The sequence below is a fragment of the Enoplosus armatus genome, chromosome 23 (genome assembly GCF_043641665.1).
Source record: "Enoplosus armatus isolate fEnoArm2 chromosome 23, fEnoArm2.hap1, whole genome shotgun sequence".
In the NCBI taxonomy this organism is placed as follows: Eukaryota; Metazoa; Chordata; class Actinopteri; order Centrarchiformes; family Enoplosidae; genus Enoplosus; species Enoplosus armatus.
This window is the reverse complement of record NC_092202.1, coordinates 13,518,081-13,543,292: the sequence shown is the minus strand read 5'-3', so window position 1 is coordinate 13,543,292 and position 25,212 is coordinate 13,518,081. Positions and strand designations below refer to the sequence as shown.

At 41.5% G+C, this 25,212-nt stretch overlaps 1 protein-coding gene across 2 annotated transcripts in view; it reads right to left on the bottom strand.

Annotated features, from left to right (window-relative positions):
- nrxn2b (neurexin 2b) overlaps window positions 1-24,360 on the bottom strand; it is a 506,666-nt gene extending 482,306 nt beyond the window's left edge. For both annotated transcript variants that reach the window (XM_070929958.1, XM_070929959.1), the window contains exon 1: window positions 23,649-24,360. In XM_070929958.1, the coding sequence (XP_070786059.1) occupies window positions 23,649-24,360 (712 nt within the window). The remainder of the gene's footprint in view (window positions 1-23,648) is intronic.
- Between the last annotated feature and the right edge of the window lie 852 nt (window positions 24,361-25,212).

Sequence of the window (25,212 nt, the reverse complement as noted above, 5' to 3'; positions counted from 1 at the left end):
TATCTCAATCTCAATGAGTGTCTGCTCACGTTCAAGTATGTTTCACTGCACACTGTCATAATCCCTCTACCCACATGAGATGTCACATGAGAACCTGAAAATGGATAGAGGTGTTTTAGAGGAGTGTGCTGCAGCAGGAGCTTGTTCTCCTGTGGAGATCAAGTGGTCTGGTAATAGGGCTGTTGTCTTGCATAGAGATGATCAGGGCTCCAACAGATCAGGAACCTACAGAGACTATAACGTGAACCAGACTCCCTTTCACACAGCGAGGCCATTCCAGCCAAGCAGTCTAATCTAGTCTGGAGTCTAATCACAATAAAGAACAGTTTCATATAGTTTAAGATTAACTACTCCTGTTGCCATGCTAACTAGTATGGTAACCATGGACTGATAACTTACAGTATTCATTGTATTGTCTGTAACAAAAAAGGTGAGCAGAAAGTATATGGTATGCATCAATAATGGTATATAGGAATTACTCATAAATAAAATAGGGCCATGTTCATTACTAATATTTTACTTGCAATCTAAGCTATTTGCATACGGGAATACTGCACATGCCATGAAATCTTACATCTTAAATTATGTATTAAATCATAAAAATATGAGCCAATACTGGGATAATTTAAACATGATTATATTTTTAAAACAGCTTGCTAATATATACATGCTATACTGTTGGGCCTTAAGTACTGCAGTGCACCAAAATATAGTTTTGCAGTAGTAAAGGCATGAATGTACAGTAGCCTGTACTTAAATCTGCTTCTCTTGAAACAAAGCCTGCTGTCAGTAAGATTCAACACAAGATTCCAACATATTATTACATTGATGACCTTTGCTGTACATACTGTATCTGAATAGATCTGTGAGACAGAAAACCACTTGAGCTCATTGCAACATTGCAGATGTGATTCTTATTGGCAGCAAGTCAAGGCTGTGTACTTTGTGGTGATGCATCATGTTCAGGCTTCAAATAGTTCAGGTCAACAGAAAATGTCTGAATACATCAGCAGGAGACAAAATGAAAATCAGATGGTATGATTTTCATCTGCAGGATTTAAATCATCATGGTACATACAATGTCTTCCTAACTGTTGATTGTGAAGATACCCTGCATGGGATATTCTGCAAAAATGAAAACTGTATGGAGCATGGTGTATACACAGAAACTAAACCAGTTTCGACATTTTGATTCAGTTGCTTTGGCAAACCCATGCGCCTTGTTCACCTTCAAGTCTTTTTTCAAAAGAACAACCGATTCATGAGTCTACCCACCACCAGAGACAACCCTCAGCTTCTTTAGACAACGTGCGTTGGATCTGAAAATTGGATGTTGTGACATTACCTTACAGGACATATAGTTCTCTGAAAAGGTCAGCGCAACAGGGTCTGTACGAGTTCAGAGACTCAGATTCAGAGGCTTGGTGAGAGAGTGGAAAGGCAGAGAAGAAGAGCGAGGGCATCTGTTTTGACCTAGACAGGGAATAAACAAACAAACAGGCTGCCAGGCTATCAGCACACGCAGCGAACAAACAGGGAATGCTGACAAATCTCCCTCATATCTATGGAAGCAAGCCAGGTATCACGCAGGTTAGAAAGGTGAGGTGTTGGAACAACACACGGGTGGTGTTGAGGCGACTTTGGAGCAAATCCCTTCAATCTTATCCGTATGATGACCTTTTTTTCTCTCACTAATTCATCGATTATACACATGCTGTAAATTTTGAAAACATACCAAATTGATTTCATGTCTCAACATCACTGCCCCAACTGAATGACTTCCCCTTCTGAAGGTCAAAGACAAATGTCAGACCATTGAGGTGATTAAATTGACTGAGCATTGATTACTGTTTTACAGAGAGCTTTACTCATTCACCTCTTACTAATGTAACATCAGGCATCATTCATCATTTATGGCTGCCTCTTACTAATGACATGCAATGAAACCTATACTTGCCCACTGTCAATAATACATGGGAGGTCCACCACAAAGTCTGATCAAGTGGAGCCGGGAGTGTGCAGCTCCTCCTGAACACTGCACCAAGCACATTTTACTAATTACTTCCTTCTTCTCAGGTTGAAATTGTGCTAATTACTGATAACAGTTCGTGTTGTGTTTTGGCAGCGGTGGAAACCTTAATTCTCATGGCCTTTGTTAGCACGACACTGCCAAGCCGGGGAAATGGCGGAGCAGTTTCTGTACTGTATTCTGTGAGCCAGGGATGAGTGTAGCCACATTCACTATTAAACCTCAGCCTGGGAACAAGACGAATCTGTGAGCTCATGCTGTATTTGCTCGGGCAGATGCGTCTCCCATTCACAACTGTATCTAAGACAGGGCAGGTTTAAGCGCCGTAGAGGCTGATGTGGAACGTTCTGAATCCGCTATTGCGTCAGTATTAAACAAACTGGACGGCAGTTCACATTACATACAAATATTTAATGTTGGCTTCTAAATCATGTCATGCCAAACGTCTGTGTATATGTTGAACTAGAAGTCATATGAATTGGATGTTGGAACTAGCTACCTAGGTTAGCAGCCTACCGCTACGTCATGTTTCATTGCTCTGATTGGTTGTAGCCTCCAAAGGCATCTTGGTCTGCTCCCGTTGATAACGCCCCTTGGAAATCGAAAATGAACTGAGAGGTCCCAGACTAATTTGCATTTGCGAATTGGTCTGGCGATGCCAGGCTAATTAAACCTGCGAATAAATGACTCATGTGAGCTTCTGATTGCTAACTTTTATTGAACAATGTGTGGAGAAAGCCTGTTTCATAACTTGCCATTTATTATTCTACTTCTTCACCAGTAGACAATGACAGGAGCCAATAAATAAAGGTTGGCACAGCAATGAAAACAGCTCTGTTACTGTATCACCCCTTCACACACAGAGGGAATCCTGTGCGCTCGAACATTCAGTGAACACAAAGCTTACACACATATACATGCATGCACAACAGACAAGCTAAAGCCACACCTTGCAAAACACACCTGGGATCTACCTCTATGTCTTTGAAAGGTCACCTGCCAATAATGTGCAGTTAAGTCTCAGACATGCGTGAGCTCTGCGTTATTATTTTTTGGTTCCACTCCAACGATGTTTATTGTAATTTCATTAGCCCAATCTCTGTTATTCTAATTACACAGACATCTTTTGCAGCAAATAAAAGTTAATGAGTTTTTATGAAAATGGCTTGACGTGACCTTTTTACTTATTCATTTATATCCCCCCGCCCCTCCACCTCCTTCTGTCCCTGTCAAACTGCGCTGTGGAAGGTCCCTGATATCGTGGGATTGGGAGGTATGGACACACCCCTCCCAAACACACACAAAAACACACACTGCCAAAAACACTCATTCCAATCAACATCAGCACCCCCCACCCCCCTCTGTTTTCCATAGATCATTTAGCCTTGTCATCTATAAATCTGCAAAATGCCCTTTTCAAGCTGCTCATAAACACCCTCATAGATCTCCAAAAATGCCACCACACTCTGAGGCAAGAGCTGTTGATGGTAGCGAGCCCACATCAGTTCAGCTCCCTGTCAGAATTAATGTGTACATTACAGTCTGCCAGGAAAGGCAGCTGGATTTTTGGGGTTGCAGTGTCTGAATGAAATAGCAAGGTGTTGATCTAGTGGGGTAAATGTAAATGTTAGCTACTTGCATGGCCTAAAAACCCTATAAAGCGTGTCTTGGAAGAACATTATTCTACTCTGTTGTTACAGAGTGCTTTGGTCTTTGAGGTTAATTTGCATAGCACAGGGGTATATAAAGTACTGTTTTGTGCTACATTGAGGTATGAAACATTAAATGATTCAATATCCCAAATAAAAAGTGCATGGTCATCTCAACATGAGCACTATCACTATAAGATATCTACTGTAATATGTTTCTTGCTCTGATGTGTCATAATATATTTTTTTATTACTTGTGGGTAATAAAGGGAGGTGAATACTATCTGACTAATTTTCGCAACATTGAATAGCTGAATACTGTAAGACTTTAATCTGTATAACAAGACAAGCGCAACATAACAACAAACTCTATTAATTTAACACCAATAAAGCAATCTTTAATGGTGAACAGAGAGACTTAATTCAACAGAAAGAAAGGAACTTCTAAATTTTGCAAAAACACCCACTTCCACCCCCCCCCCCTTTCCCTCTCTCTGAGTTACTCATATGCTGAATTATTGCTATCAAAATCATTATGTGGCCTAGTGGATGGCCCTGAGGTTTATTAGCCTGCTCTTCGCTAGCAAGAGCTCCATTATCTTATTGCCTCTCATGTCAGAAAAATAAGGAGGTAAGGTGGGCGATGGCTGCTGCTGCTGCTGCTGCTGCTGCTGCTGCTTTGGGCCACTGCGTTCAACTCAGAGAGCTGGAAATCCAATATTGCAGGGAAGATAGATGTTGAGGAGAAAAGATAGATCTTAACTCGTAAGCTATTACAATGTCTATTGTTTTTCAATGTGGATGTAAATTACCTCGAGCAGCTTCAAGCGCCATTTTGCATTCCATAATTCATGTTTGTTGCAAAGGGAATCAAGTAATAATAACTTCATGTGTTCAGCACTTCTCTAAAAAAAGATATTTACACTTTCATACAGATGCATAAACATACATAACCAGGCCAGTAAAAATCAGCCATATGGTCATAAAAGTGAAAGAAAGAAATTATGGGAATGGTAATCACATTATTTTGAGTACTGGTGTGTCCTTTGGGTAAACATGATGGACTTGTCTCTGGCCTTCATTTCAGTTAGGAGAACATGAAACAATAGCAGGATATGAGATTCAGTCTAGACTGTGGTTTGCCCATGCTTCAATTTGATTTGCTCAGCTTCTATTACATGTCATCACCTGTCGTTTTGTACCCATCAAGCAACCTTGTACTTGGTTCAGAATACATTCTCACTCTTAACGAACTGCACTACCTTTGCTCCTGTAAGAGGACTTTGTCTTGCACTTTCAGTCATCTAAGTGCAGTTATTTGGTGACACCCATGTTGGAATATATCAGAAAAACACGTTATGGCATTGTTCTGACCTGCCTCAGTGAACCATCACTAATGGAATAAATGCTTCAGAGTTCAGACAAATTCCACCGAAGATGCTTAGTGTGAACACACGCCTGAGACAGGGTTTCACGGGATGATTCACATCCATGACCAAGAAAAACCAAAGACATAGAAAGATCACAGAGGCACAGAGGCAAACCGCAGCGTTCTCTGCTAAGGTCAACCACTGCGGCATTCACACACAGCACACACAGCAAACAATCATGAACGCAAAGGCACTATTTTGTGAAAATCTCACCTAAAGCCGAAGTAGCAGTGCTGTACCCAAAAAGGGACTCTAGCTCTTGCTAGGGATTTGGGACATCAATTGCTGCCTAATATTTATGCATTAATGTTCCGAACCAACCCCTGACCTCGTCTCCAACCCCTCACTGTCTCGGACTGAAACATTCATCATTCCCTTATGTGGATGTGGCATCGGGAACATAGGCTCTTAATGAGACAGTAGTCATTGAACCATAGGGAGGGCATACTGAGGAAAGGAGTTGAGTTGGGGTGGGGTGGGGGGGTGTACAAAGCCATTGTTTCGGTCTTGTTCCTCAGAGTGAAAGTGAAATGGGCCGTTGGCGTTATTTAAAGGGTGCAGATTTGTAGATGAGAAAGGGGGTCAGTGAGTCACCAAATAGGAAGGACCCATGGGATGCACAGCAGGAAGAGGCACCGCTGTGATACATATAGAATGAAGAAGTATAATGACAGCTGGGGTGTCAAAGACGCAATGAAAATGTCACAGACAGCAACATGCAGGAGGAGGCCAAGTTCAATGTCAATCCAAATGAGCACAAACATTTCACGACACGACTGGGCAAAATTAATATCAGTTCAGCTACAGATGAACAAAGACGAGGAACATTTACACACATGTATAGTAATGGCAGGCCATCCTATCTATCCAACATTTAAATGATTTGTGGACATTGTTATTTACGACACACCACAGACTGTATGTACATTATTGACTATGATGGTCATATAAGGAACAATGATGTGTATGTGCTCTCTGTACTGGATGCTGTTATTTATTGTAACGCATGCCATGAACTTATTTGTTCTTCATATGCTCATGTGCTTCTTAGTCTTCTATTCTAAAAAAGCACTCATATTTCTGATATTTTTCAAGATTGCACTACATATGGCACCTTTTTGCATGATTAACATCATACATATTTATCCCTTGCTTCGTTTCTCTAAATTCTGCTGCATACCCACATGACAATTTTATTCATACATCAGAATTTCACATTTTCCTCAACATGTTTTAAGGTAGACGGTGTGTGTTCTCACCAGCAGGCAAAGGTAGCTAATTAAGACTAGAGGACAGCGGGTTAGTGGGATCATACCCAGCATGCTGGGCTGCCTGCCTGTCCGTCGATCTGTCTGTCTGCTAGAGAGAATGGACTTATTTGCTGAGGAGAGTTGCCTCTGATGTGACAGCTTGAACCAAAGGCAAGGCCTTACAGGATACCTAGTACTGGCACTCACCCCCCCCCCCCAAACTCTCCAAGATGAGAGTGTTGAGCAGCTCTGTGAGCTACTGATGTGTCACAGACAAATCACTGCAGGGAAAGTTGACTGGACTCGGGGCTCGCTGCCAAAAACCTAAGAACAAAAGAAGGGCTTTGGAGGAGACAGAACAGAAGGGAGTTGACTGGTCTCCTTTATTCGCCTCCTCCGCCTCATAGCCACTTTCACACTCCAAAAAGCTTGATCACTCATGTATGCAGGTCAGACAGAGTCAAGCGTACAGTACATGTTTCAGCAGCTAAGGCCCTCAAGCGCGGGGTGTTAGAATTTACTATTTTTTACCAGCTGGTAAACGTTTTTTTGATTTTCTCATTTATGCAGTCTTCCTTCATTTGTCTGCTACCAGTGTAATCACAGAGTTTGAGGCTGCTACACAACTGGAACTCTTGGACAATGATGAGTCTATGATTGCCTTTGGCAATGGCACCTGGATATTTAAGATGCGGGTGAAACAGCAGCTGGTCTCTCAGCTGGGCACTGTGTGCCGGCTTTGGTCAGTGGCAACAGGTGAAAGCATGCGAACAATGGACCTTCCTGGAGGCACTGATCAAATATTAAAAAGCAGCCAAATTTCTGTTCTCTCAATAATTAATTGCACAAAAATTAATTATCCAAGAGGACCTCTACATTGATTTAGCATGTTTAGCCCATTTTCTACAAATTGAATATAAGATGAGCCTGATTACAAGGTGGAAAAAGTCCTTAAATTTGGACCAATACTATATTTTAGATTACTACGGACCATTTTCCAAATCCTAACACACGTTTTTAGACTTTTACCTTCCAGCCACTGGTTTCCATTTGTCCCCTTCCATATTACTTGGAACAGAGTATCTTTCATTACTACGGGTTCTTTGTTTAGTATCACATGATGTCGAGCACCAAACGAGACCAAACATAAAGCACACAACGGTCACAAATACGAAACTGCTGGTTGCTGTTCATGTATGTATGGTATGTGGGTCTTTTTGCTCGTTTGTGCCTTCATGTTAGCGAATACCTGCATGTCTTGCCCAGAGACAAAGCCACACCTGTACCACATTTTGTCACGCGCAGGGGGAGCAACAGTGTGCAGTCAGCACTACCTGCAGCATTTCACGCCAGGCCTCTCAGAGCAGCGGAGAAGTCCAAACTGTGTTATTTCCACCTCAGTGGTATTCTACCTGCTCACTGGCCTGCTACCGTCCCTGCTGCCCGCCACCTGTGCGGTGCATCGTCACACGCACACACAACACTGCGCACACATCATCGACAAACCAGGCCATATCACAGTAGTAACCTGGCTGAAGAGAGTAAACAGATCCATCTCTCGCTCAACTGTGTCCGGTGTAGGGTAGGTTTGTGAGTCTGTACCTGCATGCATGTTTGTCTGTGAATGAAATATAAGACTCTATTTGAATTCATATAATAAATGTGTCACACTGGAAAAAATCCAGCACAGTCGAAGCTCAACATTAACACCCGAGTGGGAGAGGATAATACCAGGTTGATCGTTCATTACCAGCAATGTGGGTGTGACTATTGTGTCTCGTTGCCATGGGAAAAAATGGAAATATACTTATTTTGGGTCCAAATATTGCCTGCTCACTTCACGTCTTCATGTCATTAGCGGCACAAATAGGACATGGAATTAATCCTCACACCCATCTGCCATTACTTTACAAAATCACCCAGAAAGCCATTTTGAGATTCTTGCATCATTGTTTAGTCTATGAAACTCAGGGGGACAGAATGATGCGGATGATGATTGCCTGGGCTCATTATATACATAAGCCAAGATCAACAGTTGAAAAAGAAAAACATAAAAAGTTGGGCTGAATAGAAATAAATGGATGGGACGGGAGCTCCAGTGGGAGGCAGACTGCACTGAGTCACTGACTTCTGAGTCACTATGATCTCAGTGCTCTGACTTCCTCCTTTGGTCATGAAAAGTCAAAGAAAAGAGTAGAAGATCCCTGGTCATACAGTACATACAGAATGGCTGAGGAAATATAAATGTTCTTAGTATTATATGGATTACAGTATCAGCTTCAATCAATCCCTTCCACTACATATTTGACGTCGTGATACAGGATCATGTAGCTAAAAGTCCACCAGGGAAAATAATCCACTCTCTTGTCTGTACAAGCTGGCGTCCCTCCACTATTCTGTGTTCGAGGTGGAAATAAAGAGGGTCAGATTTATAAGTATTCAATCACACACTAAAGCATCAGCAGTTCCTGGTGATTGCTTTCAGGTAAAGCAACTGTCAGGACTTCTGCCTATAGAAGCTCCGAGGAGCAGAGGAAATGAAATCACACTAAAGCCAGCTCTGCCTTTTCATCACAATAAAAAGGGGAACTGGTATTATCCTCTCATGAGAAAAAAAAAGGAAGAGGTGAACTGTCGGCGCGTAATAGACCTGATGTGTTAAAGTGTTGAAAAGGTCAGTGCATCTTGTAGAGTTAAGCCAGGGAGAACAGCTCCAGTGACAATAGCGTAATAGCATTTTTAAGCTTGATCAGACATGTGAACCACAGAACACTTTTCTTTGGGATTGTGGTGTCTTTTATCCCTTCTCTCTTTGCTCTCTCTCACTCTTATTCTTGCCTCCATATTCATGAGAGACATCTTTAACTATGCAATCTCATTTTTACAATGTTTCACAATTTGCAATTGATACTGGTGACTTTGCATGACTTTGTTGCTATGGTGGACCTAAATTAAACCAAGGCTGAACAACAAGCATTAGGGGAAGGCATTATGTGTATTGTAACTCTGAGCTGTGAAGATTCGAAAGAATGCATGGGTTAGTGGAATACAGGGACAACAGCTGGCAGAGAAAATGGGACTAGAAGCTGCGCTCATTGTATAAACTTGGCATGAACTCCTGGCATAACAAGATTAATTAATGTTCACATGAACTATGCTTTTGCATTTACAGTGAAATTGTGTAATTCCTAACATCCGGGATGACCTCTAATCTGATTCCATCCTTCGGGGTCTAAATCATCCCTTGGCAATAGGCCTACACAGGGGAGAGAGGGGAAAATAAAGGGTGACCATTATCACCAGCACACACTGCCCCTGGCACACAACCATTTGCAATTAGTGTACTATATGTCCTTTTCAGGCTCTGATAGTCAAAAAGCCCTTTGATGAGAAGACTGTGAGTCAATATTTACCTTCCCTGCTCGGCTTGTGAGCAGAGACGCCAGAGGATGTGTGTCAATGTGTTTGTGTGTTTATGGAAATGTGTGATTAAGTCCTTTTTGCTGGGAAGGATGGCTGTGAATAAATGCGGCGCAATGTTGTGATGACTGCTCCGAAAGCACAGAAAGATTGAATAATTACAATAATCATTTCAAAAATGTGAAAATAAAGTCTGTTTTCTTGCATCACATTTTCGTATCATCATATTGATGCTGATGAAACTGAAAGCTGTCATTAAGGTCCGTGCCCGTGTGGTAAAACATTAGCTACGTCAGTGGGAGGGACTGGATGTACAGAGGAGAAGAAGGTGAAATGTCTTTGCACACATTGAGGGACAATCCTATTGTACCTTTCTTTGTTGTTCCTTTTTTTTGTGGATATTTCCATACCATCTGTCAGCCTGCCTGTGAGACACAAAGACGCCATGCTGCAAGCCTCACCACTGAGGCCCTGCACAAGCTGAGATCCACACTACCCACATGCGTCCCTTGATTGCAATTTTACCATTCTGGTAGACACACAATCTATGTACTGCCCCCCCCCCCCCAGCACTCACAGTGTGCCCCTCAAGCTGTTCCTATTTTCCCTGACAAATATCACCACGGGCAATCCGTCAAAGACATAAGCCCATTCTTAGGGCGTGGGACGATTTTGTCACCAACCGCTGCCACATTGTTATGTCATGCAGCCACTTTCTCTCCACCAATAAGCCAAAGTAGTCTCTTTCTATCTCTGCATGCTCTACAATGTCATCCTTCCTGACTGATTCTCCAAACTCCATCTGAACCTCCCCCTTTATGTTGCATTCTCTGCTGTGTGATCGATTCCACCTTTGACAACTTTCGTGTTGCTTGCTCTAACAAGTTCGGCCATCACATTTGTGTTTTGATTGCTATGACCTCTATCATTCATTGCCCATTGTTTAAAGTGCAGCGTGGCACATAGGGAAATTAGGCTGATGCATCATGTTATTGAACTGCGCAGAGAACATGCTGAGTTTAATTGTAACTTAGTTAGCGAGAGCAGGGAGGGAAACGTCTCAATTCTGCCCCAAATATCTCTGTTTTTTGTCCACCCTCTCGCAGAACCGGACAGATTGTGTCAGATTACCACAGCTCCTCGATAAGCCTAGTTATTACATTAAAAAAATGCTCAAGCAAATTGGAAGGAGTGAAAAAATATATGTATATCAGAAGTTTTGTCCTTGATGTTGTAGGTCTCAGTCAGCAACGAGGCGGGAGAGCTCTGATGAGCCACAAGCACAAACAGCTTGCAACTTGAGTGACGGCATTACAGCAGCAGGCACATCGGCAATCAGACCTCATTTCCTAGTAATTTGGTGTCGCCGGAGCTATATTAACTACGTAGGTGTTCCTGTCTGTTTAGAAGGCTAGATAAATAAATGAATGTCATAGAACCAGCCCGGTTCACAGGAGATCCATAAAGTAACAATGAATGCCACCCTGTTGGTGCAGATATCAGTGATGGCACCTTAGCTCCTTTATGTAGTCTCCAAAGGCCAATTTGAGTCCCACATGTTGTGATCAAGGCTTCTCCTTTACATGCCTCAGTTTAGTGCAGGGTATTTTGCATTCGTATCGACAGTGGCACAAGTCACACACTCAGTCCGGGCTATGGGGCACGACAGGAGGCATCAGAACCCTCTCTACTCCATATATCAATATTGTTATAGTACAGTAGCAGGGGTCTTTGGCTGGTGAAGGGAAGGGGATTACAGGGCTCTTTTGAAGCTCAGCTGGCAGGTGTTTGATTGAAGTGGAATCCCAAGAAGAGGGATGGGACTGAGGAATGCAGAAGGTTTCCCCATAGTCTGTGTGTCGACAGCAATGTCTTCTGAGCCTCGCTGTGGACCAAACACTCCTCCATGCTTTCAAGCCTTTTTCACCCCACTGTGTGTTTCCCCCCAACCTTTCTTCCTTGCCTCCCCATGTATCTTGTATGACTCAATGCCCAAGCAAGTTGTCCAGGAGAGGGCCACGGGGGGTCACCTGATGCACAGAATCACAAGGATCTCTCCAAGGATCAGTCACAATACAGTCAGTCCTTCTCACCAGGAGCTTGGGTTACAGAGCAAAACGGTTTGACTGAGTTTGCCCCCCCCCACACACACACACACACACACACACACACACACACACACACACACACACACACTGTGACTCAAGTCGCTGGGCTAACACAAATCCACGAGGCTCAGTAACTATTCAGCTTCCTCCACAAAGGGCTGCCAATTCTGGAACACAATAACAACTGAAATCAAACTTTTTTATTTAAGTGAGTTTAAACAAACGAGACAACGTAGGTAACAACCAGCCAATCACACGCAGCATCACCAGATCAAAAGCACTCAAAAGCAGTGTATTCAATGTATTTAATGTAAGGTGAAAAGATCCAGTCCAGTGGGAGCATGTAGTCTAAGATATGGAGTAATTATAATAAACTTTATCTATACAGCACATTTCAAAACAAATTTACAAAGTGCTTCACATGGCTGAACCAGGATTAAAACATTTCAGAGTGTAAGCAAGCACAACACTAGAATATAAAAAGATGCTGGAGAAGTACTTGGTGCTAATAATCTCACAATGAAAGCAATAAATTATAAATATTTTCTCTAGGCCTTAACATAATACCACTGACATGTAGCCTACAATATCCACAGTAAAATTGAGTGTGGAATAGAAATGGATTGCTAACATTTGTGTTTCATGATTACAAAGTGTTCCAATAAGAAGTGTGAGTAATATAGAACATTATCAGAGTTAAACACACCACTTCATCTGCTGAGGCTGGAAAGGAATTGTTAGGGTAACATAGTGCAGGGTTTTTAGGTTTTATTCCCAAGCACCTCCCTTGTGAATATGAAGGATATGTCTCTTATTGTCCTCCACACTGTGTAATATTGTGGCTGTGGATCCCCATGCACTTCTCAGTCTAACTTAAAAAGAATACAGGTGTAACTTGATTGACTTTTATTACAAATAGCCTTGGTCAAGGATTTCCTTGTTGTGTATTTCTTTATTTGCTGAGTATTTCTTTCTTGCTGAACAGCAAATAAAACACACACACACACACACAAAAACATTGCTAGATACTGTTAGACTAGCATCCTAGCATTCATGTCTGTAATACATGCATTTCTTAATATTAGAACAGAACATTTAGCAAAATGGATCGAATATTCCTATCCATTCTTACCACAGAGGAAACACTGAAAAAATGGTTATAATCTAAAGTCCCAAAATGACTTTAATTAATTACAAAGTTGCATGAGCAAACATTTCTCTACAGAGGTATGCTCTCAGTCAGCTCACAAATGCCAGAATGCATATTGAAATAGAACATGTCTGGCTGTGCGGCTGATAATACCCCCTATCCTGGTGACTGCAGCCTCTGGGGAGCTGCCTGTCTGTTAATTAACAGTGTACACAAATAGTCAGGAGACCTTGAAGGCAAAGAAGAAAAAAATCGAGCCTAATTGCATAAAGCTTTGCGCCGGACACTCAAAAATCTATGTATATGAAATTTAAAGCCATTGACAGTAGTACATTAGGATACTGATGCTGCATAGCCAGCACAGTAAAAAAACAAGCCATCAGAGAATCCCCTATTGATTTGCTTTGTTGTTGCATTAGAAAAGCTGCCTAATGTACCCCAGCAGTGCGTTTTAATGCCTGTGTTGCAACGAGATACACGTCGATTTTCTCATCTATTATTTAAAAAAAAAAAAAAATCCTTTACATAGAAGTGCGCGAATTATCAATAATTATCTCATCTGTAAATGCTGTATATTACAACAAGTACACGGTGAAGCTGCAGCGACACATGGTCTGCACACACTAAGCACTTATTTAATGCAATGAGGAAAAAACTCTGTTAAAAAGCTTTTAAAATGATTCACTTTGCAGAGACTGGTTTGTTTGTTTTGTTTTGGGCCTGCTGTTTCTCCTACAGCTCAACCACAATGGAGATGGATAGAGAGTGACATGTGACAGGGATGTGTGAGACGAACTCCTCGCTCACTTTTCCACTTGTGGAGTGACAGCAGAAGGCAGAGAGCAGTCTTTAATTGCATGTGATGTCTGATCACGCTGACCTTCAAGCCAGTAAAGATTCACCTGAGAAAGGGGTGAAGAAGGTGGTGGGCTGGAAACATCAGATTGACACCCTCCCTGGAAGCCATTCGCTTGACTGCACCCAGCCCACCTACATTCTACACCACTACCCCATTGCATCATACAAGTCAAAACAAATATGTTTTGAGTGTGCTTAAAACTCACCGGCTCCTTTGTGTCAGGCAACTTAACCTCACACTTAAATCCATTAATGCTTGCTTTTTGCTTCAGCACGGAGAAGCAATCTGCATGAAAGTATTCACACGGGGGAAAAAAGGGTAGGAATTAGGGGATTAGGGACTTAAGGAAGTCTCTCATCTGGAGCAGTTGTTACCGGATTCTTTTTTTTTTTTTTCCTTTAATGCAAAGAAGGCCAGGTTATGAAAAGACTGGATCAGAATCTGTTATTTGGAGTGCAAGATTAATACATGGTCTTCCTCCCTTCTCAAAAAGCGAAAGCACGGAAGTAAGAAAAACCGTGAGAGCAAGATGTAAGAAGACAGCATGGCAAGAGAGGGTGAGATAAAGCGTGTACCGCAATACCCTTTGATCAAAAGTATGAGGAATTGAGGAATATTGGGCACCCATGCCTAAATAGTGGATTTTTGCATTGCTGTCTGTTCGAGGAAGCTGGGAATCTATCAACAGGAGAATGGAGGCCTGAGGAGCATGTATGTTCTTTGAACTTGGGATTGCTCAGCCAGCAAAAAGCCATGACTACACAGTCGAGAGTACAAAAAAGAATGAGTGGACGATGGGTAAAGGGCGAGCCACAATGTATATCAGTTAGAAGTGGAGGAGATAAAGAAAGTAAGATGACTAGAGAGCGACAGTGTATATGTTTTTAATATGTTTGAGACAAAGACTGGCAATGGGGAAAGTAAGACGCAATTTCAGAGGGTTATTGATGTTTTCAAGTCACTGGCTGAATTTGTCCTTCGAATGGAGGACTAAATTTGGTTCAGTCCTTCCATCAAAGGGCTGGATCAGCTCTATTAAAGTGTAATTTAGCAAGCAAATGAATCTCTACTACTTAAAGATGGATAAAAGGGATATGAATACCATGATAGTGTATAGATAGAAAATACCTGATTACTTCTAAAAGGGTGCACCTATTGGTTTACAATATTCTTAGTATCATGGTATAGACTTGTATTTGGTATATACATTGAGATGTACCATTTACTTCCCAAGTACTGGATGTTTTTTCAGGAATTTTCCCGACGTCCCTCAGTTTGTAATTATTGGAATTTTACTCTTATTTAGTGTCATTTATTTATTTATTGTACTGACTAACTCTCTTCGGATAAGTATACTATAATTAAGTCTGTTACTTTTATTGCTGTGACTTTGAGGGGGGAAAAATGTACCACTGAAACTAACTAACAATACACTTAAGTTAAATATTTCTGAAGTCTTCCCATCTGTGCCCGTAGCTTACCCCAAGCAACACAAACAGAAATTGAGGGAATTGCTTATTGGGTAGCTAGAGGGATGGGGGGGGCATAATGATATAAAGATAACGACAGCTAATTTACAAAAAAAACAAGTCCCCACAGCGTACAGCAGCAGCAGAGGAGCTGTAACACAGCAGCTTTGATAAACACCAACTAAATCAGATCAGATCCAATTGAAGCATGGAAGGCTTCATTAGACTTTAGCAGTGTAGTTGGTCAGTGTGGGCTGCCAGTGGGGAGATAGCGCAATTATCACCACGATGTATGACTCTCCTCGGTGTCCTCTGCTCTTTGCCCCAGCCCCCGTTCTGTCACAGTCCTACCCCTAACTATTGCCACTAAAATTCAATGTCCCGCCTCATTCAACTCACATTTTGGGGACATTTAAAGTACTAAGTATAGCATTAACATTAATATAATTTCGACAATTCCTGCATTCTGCATTTCGTGCCATCAGGTTAGATTTGCTGGGATGCTATACTGCCCAAAGGAATGTTGTGTTACAACGGAAAGAAGCACTATTCTTTCAGTTCAAATGCAGCTAAAGCTTTCAGAATTGCAAGCAATGGCTGAGGATGGCATGAAAGCTGAGAGGAAGATAATATACCAATACGTTATTATCTTGTGTAAAGGTGGGGAAACTTTTGACCTATTACAAACAGGAGGCAACAGGGTTCAAGGGAAATTATTTATGCGCAACACAAACTATTCAACTGTGAAATAGAGGCTAGATGTTGGGCCAATGACAGTTTTGCTTATTTGCAGGAATATATAAGAGGTATTGATAGTTTAAAATGGCTATATTTAGCTCTTTTGAAACACATACCTATTTTAAATAACAGCTCTTTGTTTCACTATGTGAAATGTAATTTCGTATGATAATCATCACATCAATGTAGGGTTGTAGCACAAAACATCAAGTTCATGGGTGTGAAGGTTTTTCTTTTGTCAAAGGTAAAGTTATTTTTTAACATCACCTCTGAGCTCATCTTTCTAGCTGAATGTAATTTATTATGAAGAATTAAAGAATGTTCAAGCATTAGCTAGAAATGATGTGGAGCTGCAGCATATAAAATGCCAAGTTCATGGGTGTTGTGGTGTTAAAAGGGGTGTTGAGTCCTTATCGTTCATGAATTACAACAGCTGATAAACCCAGATTACTCTGGCCTGTCGGGGAAAATAGCATCTGTTCATGGCGGACCGTGTTAAAACATCTCCACAGGCTATAAAAAGGACAGTGTGTGTTTGAAGCTGACGCCTTGACTCCCTGAACGCAGCTCTGTCTGCCTCTCTCCCTCTCTCTGCAGCCAGAAGCTCGCCTGAGGTCAGGGCTCCTTTCTTTAAGGGGGGGGCTGCCTTCCCAACATGCAGGGTTGAGGCCGGTTAACTGCAGGGCTCCTCAGGGACCCAGGTTTCTGCTTTATTCCAACATGTATAATAAAAAGTGATGATGAAAGTGAATTGGAGAGTAGTGAGCAGTAATGAGCTAAGCAGCTGTTTTTGAACACTTCTCTATATGGTGCTGCCAAGTGGGAAAGGGCTGCTGCATCAACCTATTTTTCCTCATAAATGGTGAAATAGTGTTTATTCCACTGCCAGAGAACAGGCGGCAAATGTGGAGCGATAACATCCAATTTTCTGTGACACCTCCTGTCACAAGCTAAAAAAGATGACTAAATTCACTCCTACGCTATATAAATGATTGGGTTAGGGGAAATTATGTTCAAATGTAAACCATAGCTGACTGCTGATCATCTCCCAAAATTGTAATTTATATAATGTAGCGTTACTATGGATATTCATTTTTACACCTAAATCTATAGATTATCCAATTAATGTACAGAGAAAAGTGTATGCATTTCTGATATTACTCAGTAGATCGTTATGTCCACCCACAGGATGAGTTCAGGCACAGTATTATGAGTAGGCCACCCGCGTTTTGCCCAACACACAATCACTTTCACAATCACTAGTGTTATGTTATGCACATAAAATGAAAAGAAATAGTCTTTCGAGTTTAGGATGTGTATAGCACGAATGAAGCATAAACCGTTAACACAGCCTGGGTAGACAGCTCTGTTAAATAGAACAGTTCCGTCTAAGACGGATATGCGAAAAACATGGCTGAAATGCCTCCTGTGTAGATAAGCCTTTACACTTAAATACGAATTAAAAGACTTACTTAACACCCCCTGAACATTGTGCCCTTTTAGACCTCCAGTGGTTTAACTTCTCACCTTGCTGCAGTGACCCAGTGACATCACTGTACGGCACATTTCGGACCACACCCGACCCCACCCATCAGTGCAGCTGGGTGTGGTCAGGGGAGAAACGGGCTTAAAACTTTTAACCGGCCAAACACTGACTGACTTACTCTTTAACTAAATAAATCTCAATCACACTGGAGACTGCCAGCCTCTGACCTACTAAAATCAATATGAAAGTAATTAAATTCACTGACCGGTGCATTTGCAAATTGATAGTGCGACAAAGATTAATGAATTCAATAGATGCTGATTTTAGTTATATTCTGAAGTCCAGTTTCTCTCAAGAGAGAAGTGTCTCACATGGAAAACATTTATCCTATGTTTCATTGGCCAGCTGACTATGTTGTTTCCATTGAATTCTATGGAAGTGACTTCTGTCACTACTGTGCATTTACCAATTCTAGCAGCTTGAGTCTGTCAAGTCAGCTTTACACAGCAATATAAGCAACATGACCAATAGCTTTAAAGTCAGGTTCAAATCCAGCCTCTTGGAACAATAAAGACTGCTCGGTTTGTTGAGTAAATGAATGCATTAATATCACAGCAGTCGTTTTCACAAATTAAGTTAACCTCTAATTACCCCGACTTGAGAGCTCATAGCTGCCTAGTCCCGCACTGCCATTTCAGGGTCAACAACAGAACAAAGCCAGGGTCAGCATCAATTAGAAAAAACAATGGCCCACAGAGGCACACAGCGGCTTTAATTACAACCCCTAATGGAAAAACGCCTGCCCATAACTGCTTCAAAATGCAAGCTAATGGGAACAGAATCTATGGTTATAGCAGGGAAGGTGCATCTGCACGCGTTCATAAAGCACATAAATGTTTCAGGAGGTACTTCTCTATGAGCATTCAATATAATATTTGTGAGGTAATCTCAGATTCATGTCTGTGGTATCAGAGGTCAGTTCATGAAATTATCAGGCTGACTGTGTGATGTTCACCTTCAACCTTCATCCTGATCTGAACAACCTCCCACTTCACCGGAGCAATATTAGCATGAATGAGCAAAACAACCTGTGAACAACAAACCTGTGAGTGCCAGATCATGGATGAAGAGTGCTAACAGCTGAGTGAGATCACTGGTATTCAAATCAATGCAACAGGAGACACAGACTCTACTAAGGGAGCAGTGGGATTAAAAAAAAAACTGCTTGAAGGAGATGAGCTGGCACAACCTCCTTAAATTACAAAACCTCAGCTGTCATATTACATTTCCAGATTTTACTGATTCCACTTTGGGCTGACATTCATCATTACAAAGGATTTCCAAAGTCTGGAAGACAATATTTTTTGTAGGAAATTAGACCTCTGTGGCTAATGGCTTCTATTCCAATCATTTGTCCAAGCTGCACTAGGCCTACGGGCCGTCAAAGTGCAGCTGCTGCTGTGCATCTTTTGAGAAGATTTATGCAACACAATGGGGTTATGATTACATGGTGGAAGTTTGGCTCTTTTCCTTTCCATCTCTGCTTCAGGCAGACTCGAATGCAACTTCTTTGTGTCAAACTGCATTCTCTATTGGTATGTGTACACAAGTCATTGTCATCCATCTCTGATGCATAATAATATAGTTTGTTTACTGTTTTTAACATAACTGAATAACACACAATGGTTTTTAAAGGGTTTTCTGCTTTTAATCTTGGGTTTGGAGGGTGACTTCAGTGTGTAAAAGCTATTCAGACATTTTTCAACATACTCAATCACAGTCCACAAGTTGCCAATTACAATAGATTTTATACTAAGCCAATTTGGGCTGTCTGCTCGAAATGTTGTTTTGATTGGCGATACATTACACTGGTTCAAAAGGGGTCAAATTTTGTCCTTGTTTTGTCATTGAAATTACACGGTATATCATATCCATACCATCAAACTATATTTACATATTAACATTCAGCTCTTAAAAGTCCTTTCTTTGGCTCTCTTTGAGGGGTGGGTACCTTTTACCTTTCCTGCAATTTTGTATAATTATCTGGTCTCTGTAAAACACGTTTTTTTTGTTTTTTTTCGGTAAAAGCCGATTTGCTATTGTTTTGGTGATTCACATCCCAGTGCTTCTTTTCCATCCACATGTGAAAAGGCTGTTTTGGCATCTTTTCACATAAACAGTTTCTCTGCTAATGAGCTGCTGCTCTGAGTGGCAGCCATACTAGATGCATGTTCATGTTTGTGGATCAATTTCAGACAAACATTGCAAAACAATCAGTTTACAATTATTATATCCCTAAATTCAAAAGAACAGTACAGTAACTGCTATATACTGAAATATCTCTTTGGAAAGATGTACTTTTGACCTGTGACTAATTTTCCTAGTACTTGTTCTTTAGTTCTTGGTTTGATATTTCATAACATTTCTCTTAATGTTTGTGCATTTCACCTCTGAATGTGTTTTGCAGCCCTTCAGGTTGTGGAGCTAACCTTTAAAAGGTTGATTTAACCAAATCACAAATAAATACTTTCTCTCTTACCTCTAGCGGTATCTTGCCATGCAGATTGTTTAGGTTTAATTTGTCCAGGTTCTGAGATATCTCTCTCTGAGATTTCTGCTTCTACCCCAAAGCAATGAAGGTAAATAGCAGCATTTAAAAATATCAACAGAAACATGTCTTAGCAGAACCAGTGTTATAGCTATTCTGGGTAACAGCTATTCTGGCAACCTTACTTTTGAACAGTTTTTACAGGAAATACTTTTTATGGAGAGATATACATATATATATATATATATATATATATATATATATAATTTCTGTGAACAGATAGATCGACAATCCCTGTGTAAATGTATGTATGTAATCTGTAAATATAAAAACACCTTCCACAAATACAAATAAAACTGTAAACTCACATAAATGTTTTGCAAATATAAAACAGATCTGCAAATGTACGAATTCCATAAAAAAATATCTGAACTACATTACTACATTACTGGGTACAAATCGATCTCCATAGTTTTTTTTAAAAAGGAAATAAACCCTTTGACAACTGCGTACAGCTTGTGGATTACCCAGAGCAACAGGGACGATGTGTCTGGACGTCATACCAGTGCAGAAACTTCTGAATGCTGTCATGTCATTTTTTTCAATACTATAAACACCACAAATTAAATTCCACATGAGGGGATAGAATAGGATCGAAATAAACTAAACTAAACTAAAATCCAATACTGCCCACAATAACCTCATTCAACCAGAAGTATTAAAAGTCATATATTTCTTATCATCCAACCCTACCTCCTCTGTATTGGGGTGGAAGCAGAGATTTCATAGATCAAAACCTGGGCACATAAAACCAAAACTACCTGCATGGGGACATTTCAGACACCTACAGTAAGTGGGAAAATGAATGAATAATACTTGCATTGCCATGAAAAAAAGGTACAGAACTTTGTGCTGAGATCTTTGCGCTACATATTTTTGGTTGTTTGTAGTTTTAGCGGTGTAGGTTTTCAAGCTTATTCTGCTGATTGTAGATGTCTGTGAAGAAGAAGCATCGGCTAAATGCTTAAATGATCAAGTAGCACATCATGAATCAAGACACATGAATGTATCGCGAGCCACATCTCGCCATTAAAATCGTTCTCCCCCCCTGAAGTGAGCAGGCAGCAGCCCTTTAGAAAATAAGCTTTCCTTTGACATGGCCCCTTCACCACAGAGCTAACACAGCGAGACATGGGTTTGTGCATACAGACATCTAAAGTGTCTTAAAATGAAATAGAGAGACCTTTACATTCCTATCCACGTGATGAAAGGAATAAATATACCGCTGCACTAGCAGTCAGCCATAATGACCCAATTAACAGTCCTCCAACCAAAGAACATCTCTGAAAATAAATGAACACTGAGCAAATGAATATCTTCATGCTGTCTTTCTCATTCTTGTTCTCATCTCCATCTCTCACCACTGATCAGCCATTGCTCTCTCCCTGATTTCCGTCTTGTTCTGTTTCTCTCCTCCTTACCTCTATCTCATTTCCCACCCTCTCTCTCTCTCTCTCTCCATTTCAAAAGGACAAATGTTTCTTGCAGTCACTGTAGCACTGCATTGGTATTCTGCTCTCAATTTAGCTAACAACCAGGCAGCAGTATCTGCTTCCAGCAATCACACAGCAATCTGACATAGAGCACACACAGAGAGAGGGAGAAAAAGGCTTGAAGAATTAAAGGAATTGAGAAATTTGAGAGAGAGACAGACAGACCTTTATGGCTGTCCAGCGGTGACATCATGCGCTGTGCTATAGGGTCTCTAAACAGCAATAACTTGTCCACAAGAAATGACGAATTCTGTGTTTGTTTGGCTTCTTCATGGGGGCAAAAGGTGAAACAATACAGCTTCTGGAGCTTTCTACTTGCTAGAACAAAACAAATTAAAGGCTTTGATCTGAATCATGGCTGCATGCTGATTTTATTTTAATTTCTTGAGATCTATCAAAAGCAACACTCCAACAAAAAAATTTGAACAAATGATTTTGTTTGGGTTGATTTCTTTTTCAGCGCTGTCAACACTTATCTGCAAGTGCCACAAAAATGCGAGACTTCAAACAATTGGCACATAACTGCTGGCAAAACAGTTATCTACCTTTTGAAGATTCAGTAATTACAAGTCATTTCATCACACAGGACAAGGTAGGAGCTACTGAGCCTACTGATTGTCATGGAGGTTGCGGTGCAATATTAATAGTACATATTATAACAGCAAAAACGGCAGATAATGTAGGATGAAGGGTTTTTCCCCCATTACAAATTATGAAGCAAGCTGTTTCTGATGGCTGCATAAGGAATGAGAGAATTCACAAGCAAGGTGTGGAGATGCAGTCAGTTTGAAAGAACGAGAGGAGGGAGATAAGTGCGGAAGGAGGAGAGGTAGGAGTAGGAAGTGCTGACAGCGGGTAAAGGTAAAAGAGAGATAAGCGAAGTAAGGGAGTGAATTCGGGAGAAACAGAGATGGGGAGGGAGGTGAAGAGAGATGGAAAGCCCAGATAGCCTTGAGAAGAGAAGGTAAGAGGCGGGCGAAGGAAACACTGCGGGACGAAGAGAAACAGAGAGATGGATGAACGTGAAGGAGAGAGGGAAAAAACCATAGATATGGAAATGGGATGTGTCAGTGAAAGAGGGAGCCAGAGGTGTAAAACAGAACAGAGTTTGACATGAGCTGACAGCACAGGAGCACATCCCAAGAGCAAATGAAGGCAAGAGCAGGGTGTGCGCCAGAGACAATTGGCTTGGGAAGAAAGAAAGAAGACAGAGAGAAAGAATGGGAAAAAAAGATGCAAGAAGGAAATACAGAGAAAAAAATAACAGAAGGAAAGAAAGCTAGATGAAAAGCAGACCTACAATGTGTGATTTTTGCATTTGAAATATTCTCTTCAGATATTCAGCACCTTTGATGTTAAGTATTGTTTTTAAAAAAAGCAAATCCCAGCCACACTCAAAGTAGCACCTGTGCCATGTCTAAAACTCTTGCATGAGTCATATAATCCCTAAGAAAGTGTTTTTTTCTTAAACAACTCAATCTTTCAAGGAAATAAAGTCCTTAAAAACTATTTTGACAATAGAAGACTGGAAATAGCCAAAATGCCTGCCTCCAGTAGCCTTTTCAGAAAGCACCTCATCCTCCTCCCTCTTAGCCCCAACTAGGTCTACACCTCAACCATAAAACCCTTCTAGGACACAGACATCATACTGCTTTACTCCAAAGAAATGAGTCACATGTGACTTCTCTGCAAGAGACTTAGAAAAGGTCAAGGAGGACTGTACAACTAGCACAACTATGCAGGACCTTTCATAATGACCCCTTAGAATTGCTACAAAGTGACCAAAAAAACCCCAAAGGTACGGGGTCAACATCTCATGCCGAGATTTCTAACAACCAAGCAAATAGAGGATATCTTTACCTTCAACAGATTTATGTTAGCTTTAACATGCCCTGCTAACTGCACAGCAACAAAGCAATGTAATCACGATAGAGCAGGTACAGTATGATGGTTTCTTACCTTCCTTGCAGTACTTCCCCTTGAAGCGGGTGTGGGTGCAGTCACAGTGAACTTCTCCATATTGAATAGAGCAAAACCCTCCATTGAAGCACGGGTTCTGTTTGGTGCAGAGGTACTCCAGGTCGCTCTGAATCCCTTGGCTATTTATCAAAGACGGGGGCATCTCCCCCACCTTCAGATTGGAGATCAAACCCTGGAAAGGTGGCTCGTACTTCACTGTGCTAGACGTCAGTGCAGAGAGGCGCACATCAGGTGGGATCCCGCCCACAAACAGGTCACTGACCACCGCCATCTCCTTCCTCTTGGACTTGACCTCAGCCACTTTTGTCTCACCGTCGACCATCAGGAGGGTCTCGCGGAAGTTGCGAGTGAGCAGGACCATGTGCCAGCGGTCATCATTCACCCGTGTCTCCATGTGCAAAGTGGCTGGCTCGGCACAGTGGATGGCGAAGCGCAGCTGGAGGCGCCCACCAGCAATTAGGAGCTCCAAGAAGTCACAGTTGCCGCCATCATCCAGGTAGAGTACCAAGGCTTTGCTGATGTTGGTCTTGAGACTAAAGCTCAGCTCTCCCACTGATCCAGCTTCCCAGCGTCCGTAGCGTGCCCACTGGCCGGGCGCCCCACCAAATTCCAGCATCTTCACTGTAGTGAGCAGGCTGAACAGGGCCAGAGGCCACAGGGGCCAACACAGGAATCTTAACCCCCTTGTCATGCTCAAAGTTCCCAAGTTTCCCCTTCTCTACTTGATGCCTTGTAGGTCTAATGAACTACAGAGGTAAAGCCTAGCTTCGCTGTGGCTAACAGATTTCAAGTGTAAAGAACAATTATTATGTATCACTGAACTGGGATATAAAGCTCACTGGGTAAAGTAATCCTCACAGGGACCCTATTCCAATTTTCCAGAGGAATCAGCAGTTTTTCCTCAGTTTTTCCTCTTCTCTCTGATGCTCTAATTCTTGTCCTTATCCTGACTCTCTCCTTCGTCTCTCCATCAGTTGGAGCCTCTGGGACTTGGAAGAGAGGAATGAGGAATAGCAGGAGAGTAAAAGAGGGGGGAATATGATAATTTCAACACAGCCGTTTCTTTAAAAGCCTCTTGGTCTATCCTGGACCGAAAATAGAATCTCCGACTCTAGAATCCCGATCTCAGTGCAATTTCCAAGAAATTTGAGCTGCTGCCAAAAGCTTGGGGGGGGAAGAGTCATCCGATTGTGATCTTTCTTTAAGGGGAGTGCAAGCAGAAGGAAATTAACAAAAGAGTGAGAGAGCCATAGAGTAGTCGGGTATCAAAGCTTGCTGGTGTCCGCTGAAGCATACAATGCGTTCATGGTTTCAGCGTAAACCCATTCTTCTCTCGAAATGTACGGACCACAAAGCTTTACGCAGGTATGGGTTCCATCATCATGGTGGCAGGTGGGGATCTGGAAGAAACACAAAAAACAAACCCGCCTGTAAATGACATGCAAACATGCTCCAGTGAATTTCATGACCATATAAAAATGTGACCCAAGTTAATTAGTTACTGTTTTTTTAAAATGCTATTTAATTTATTTTATCTTCCATC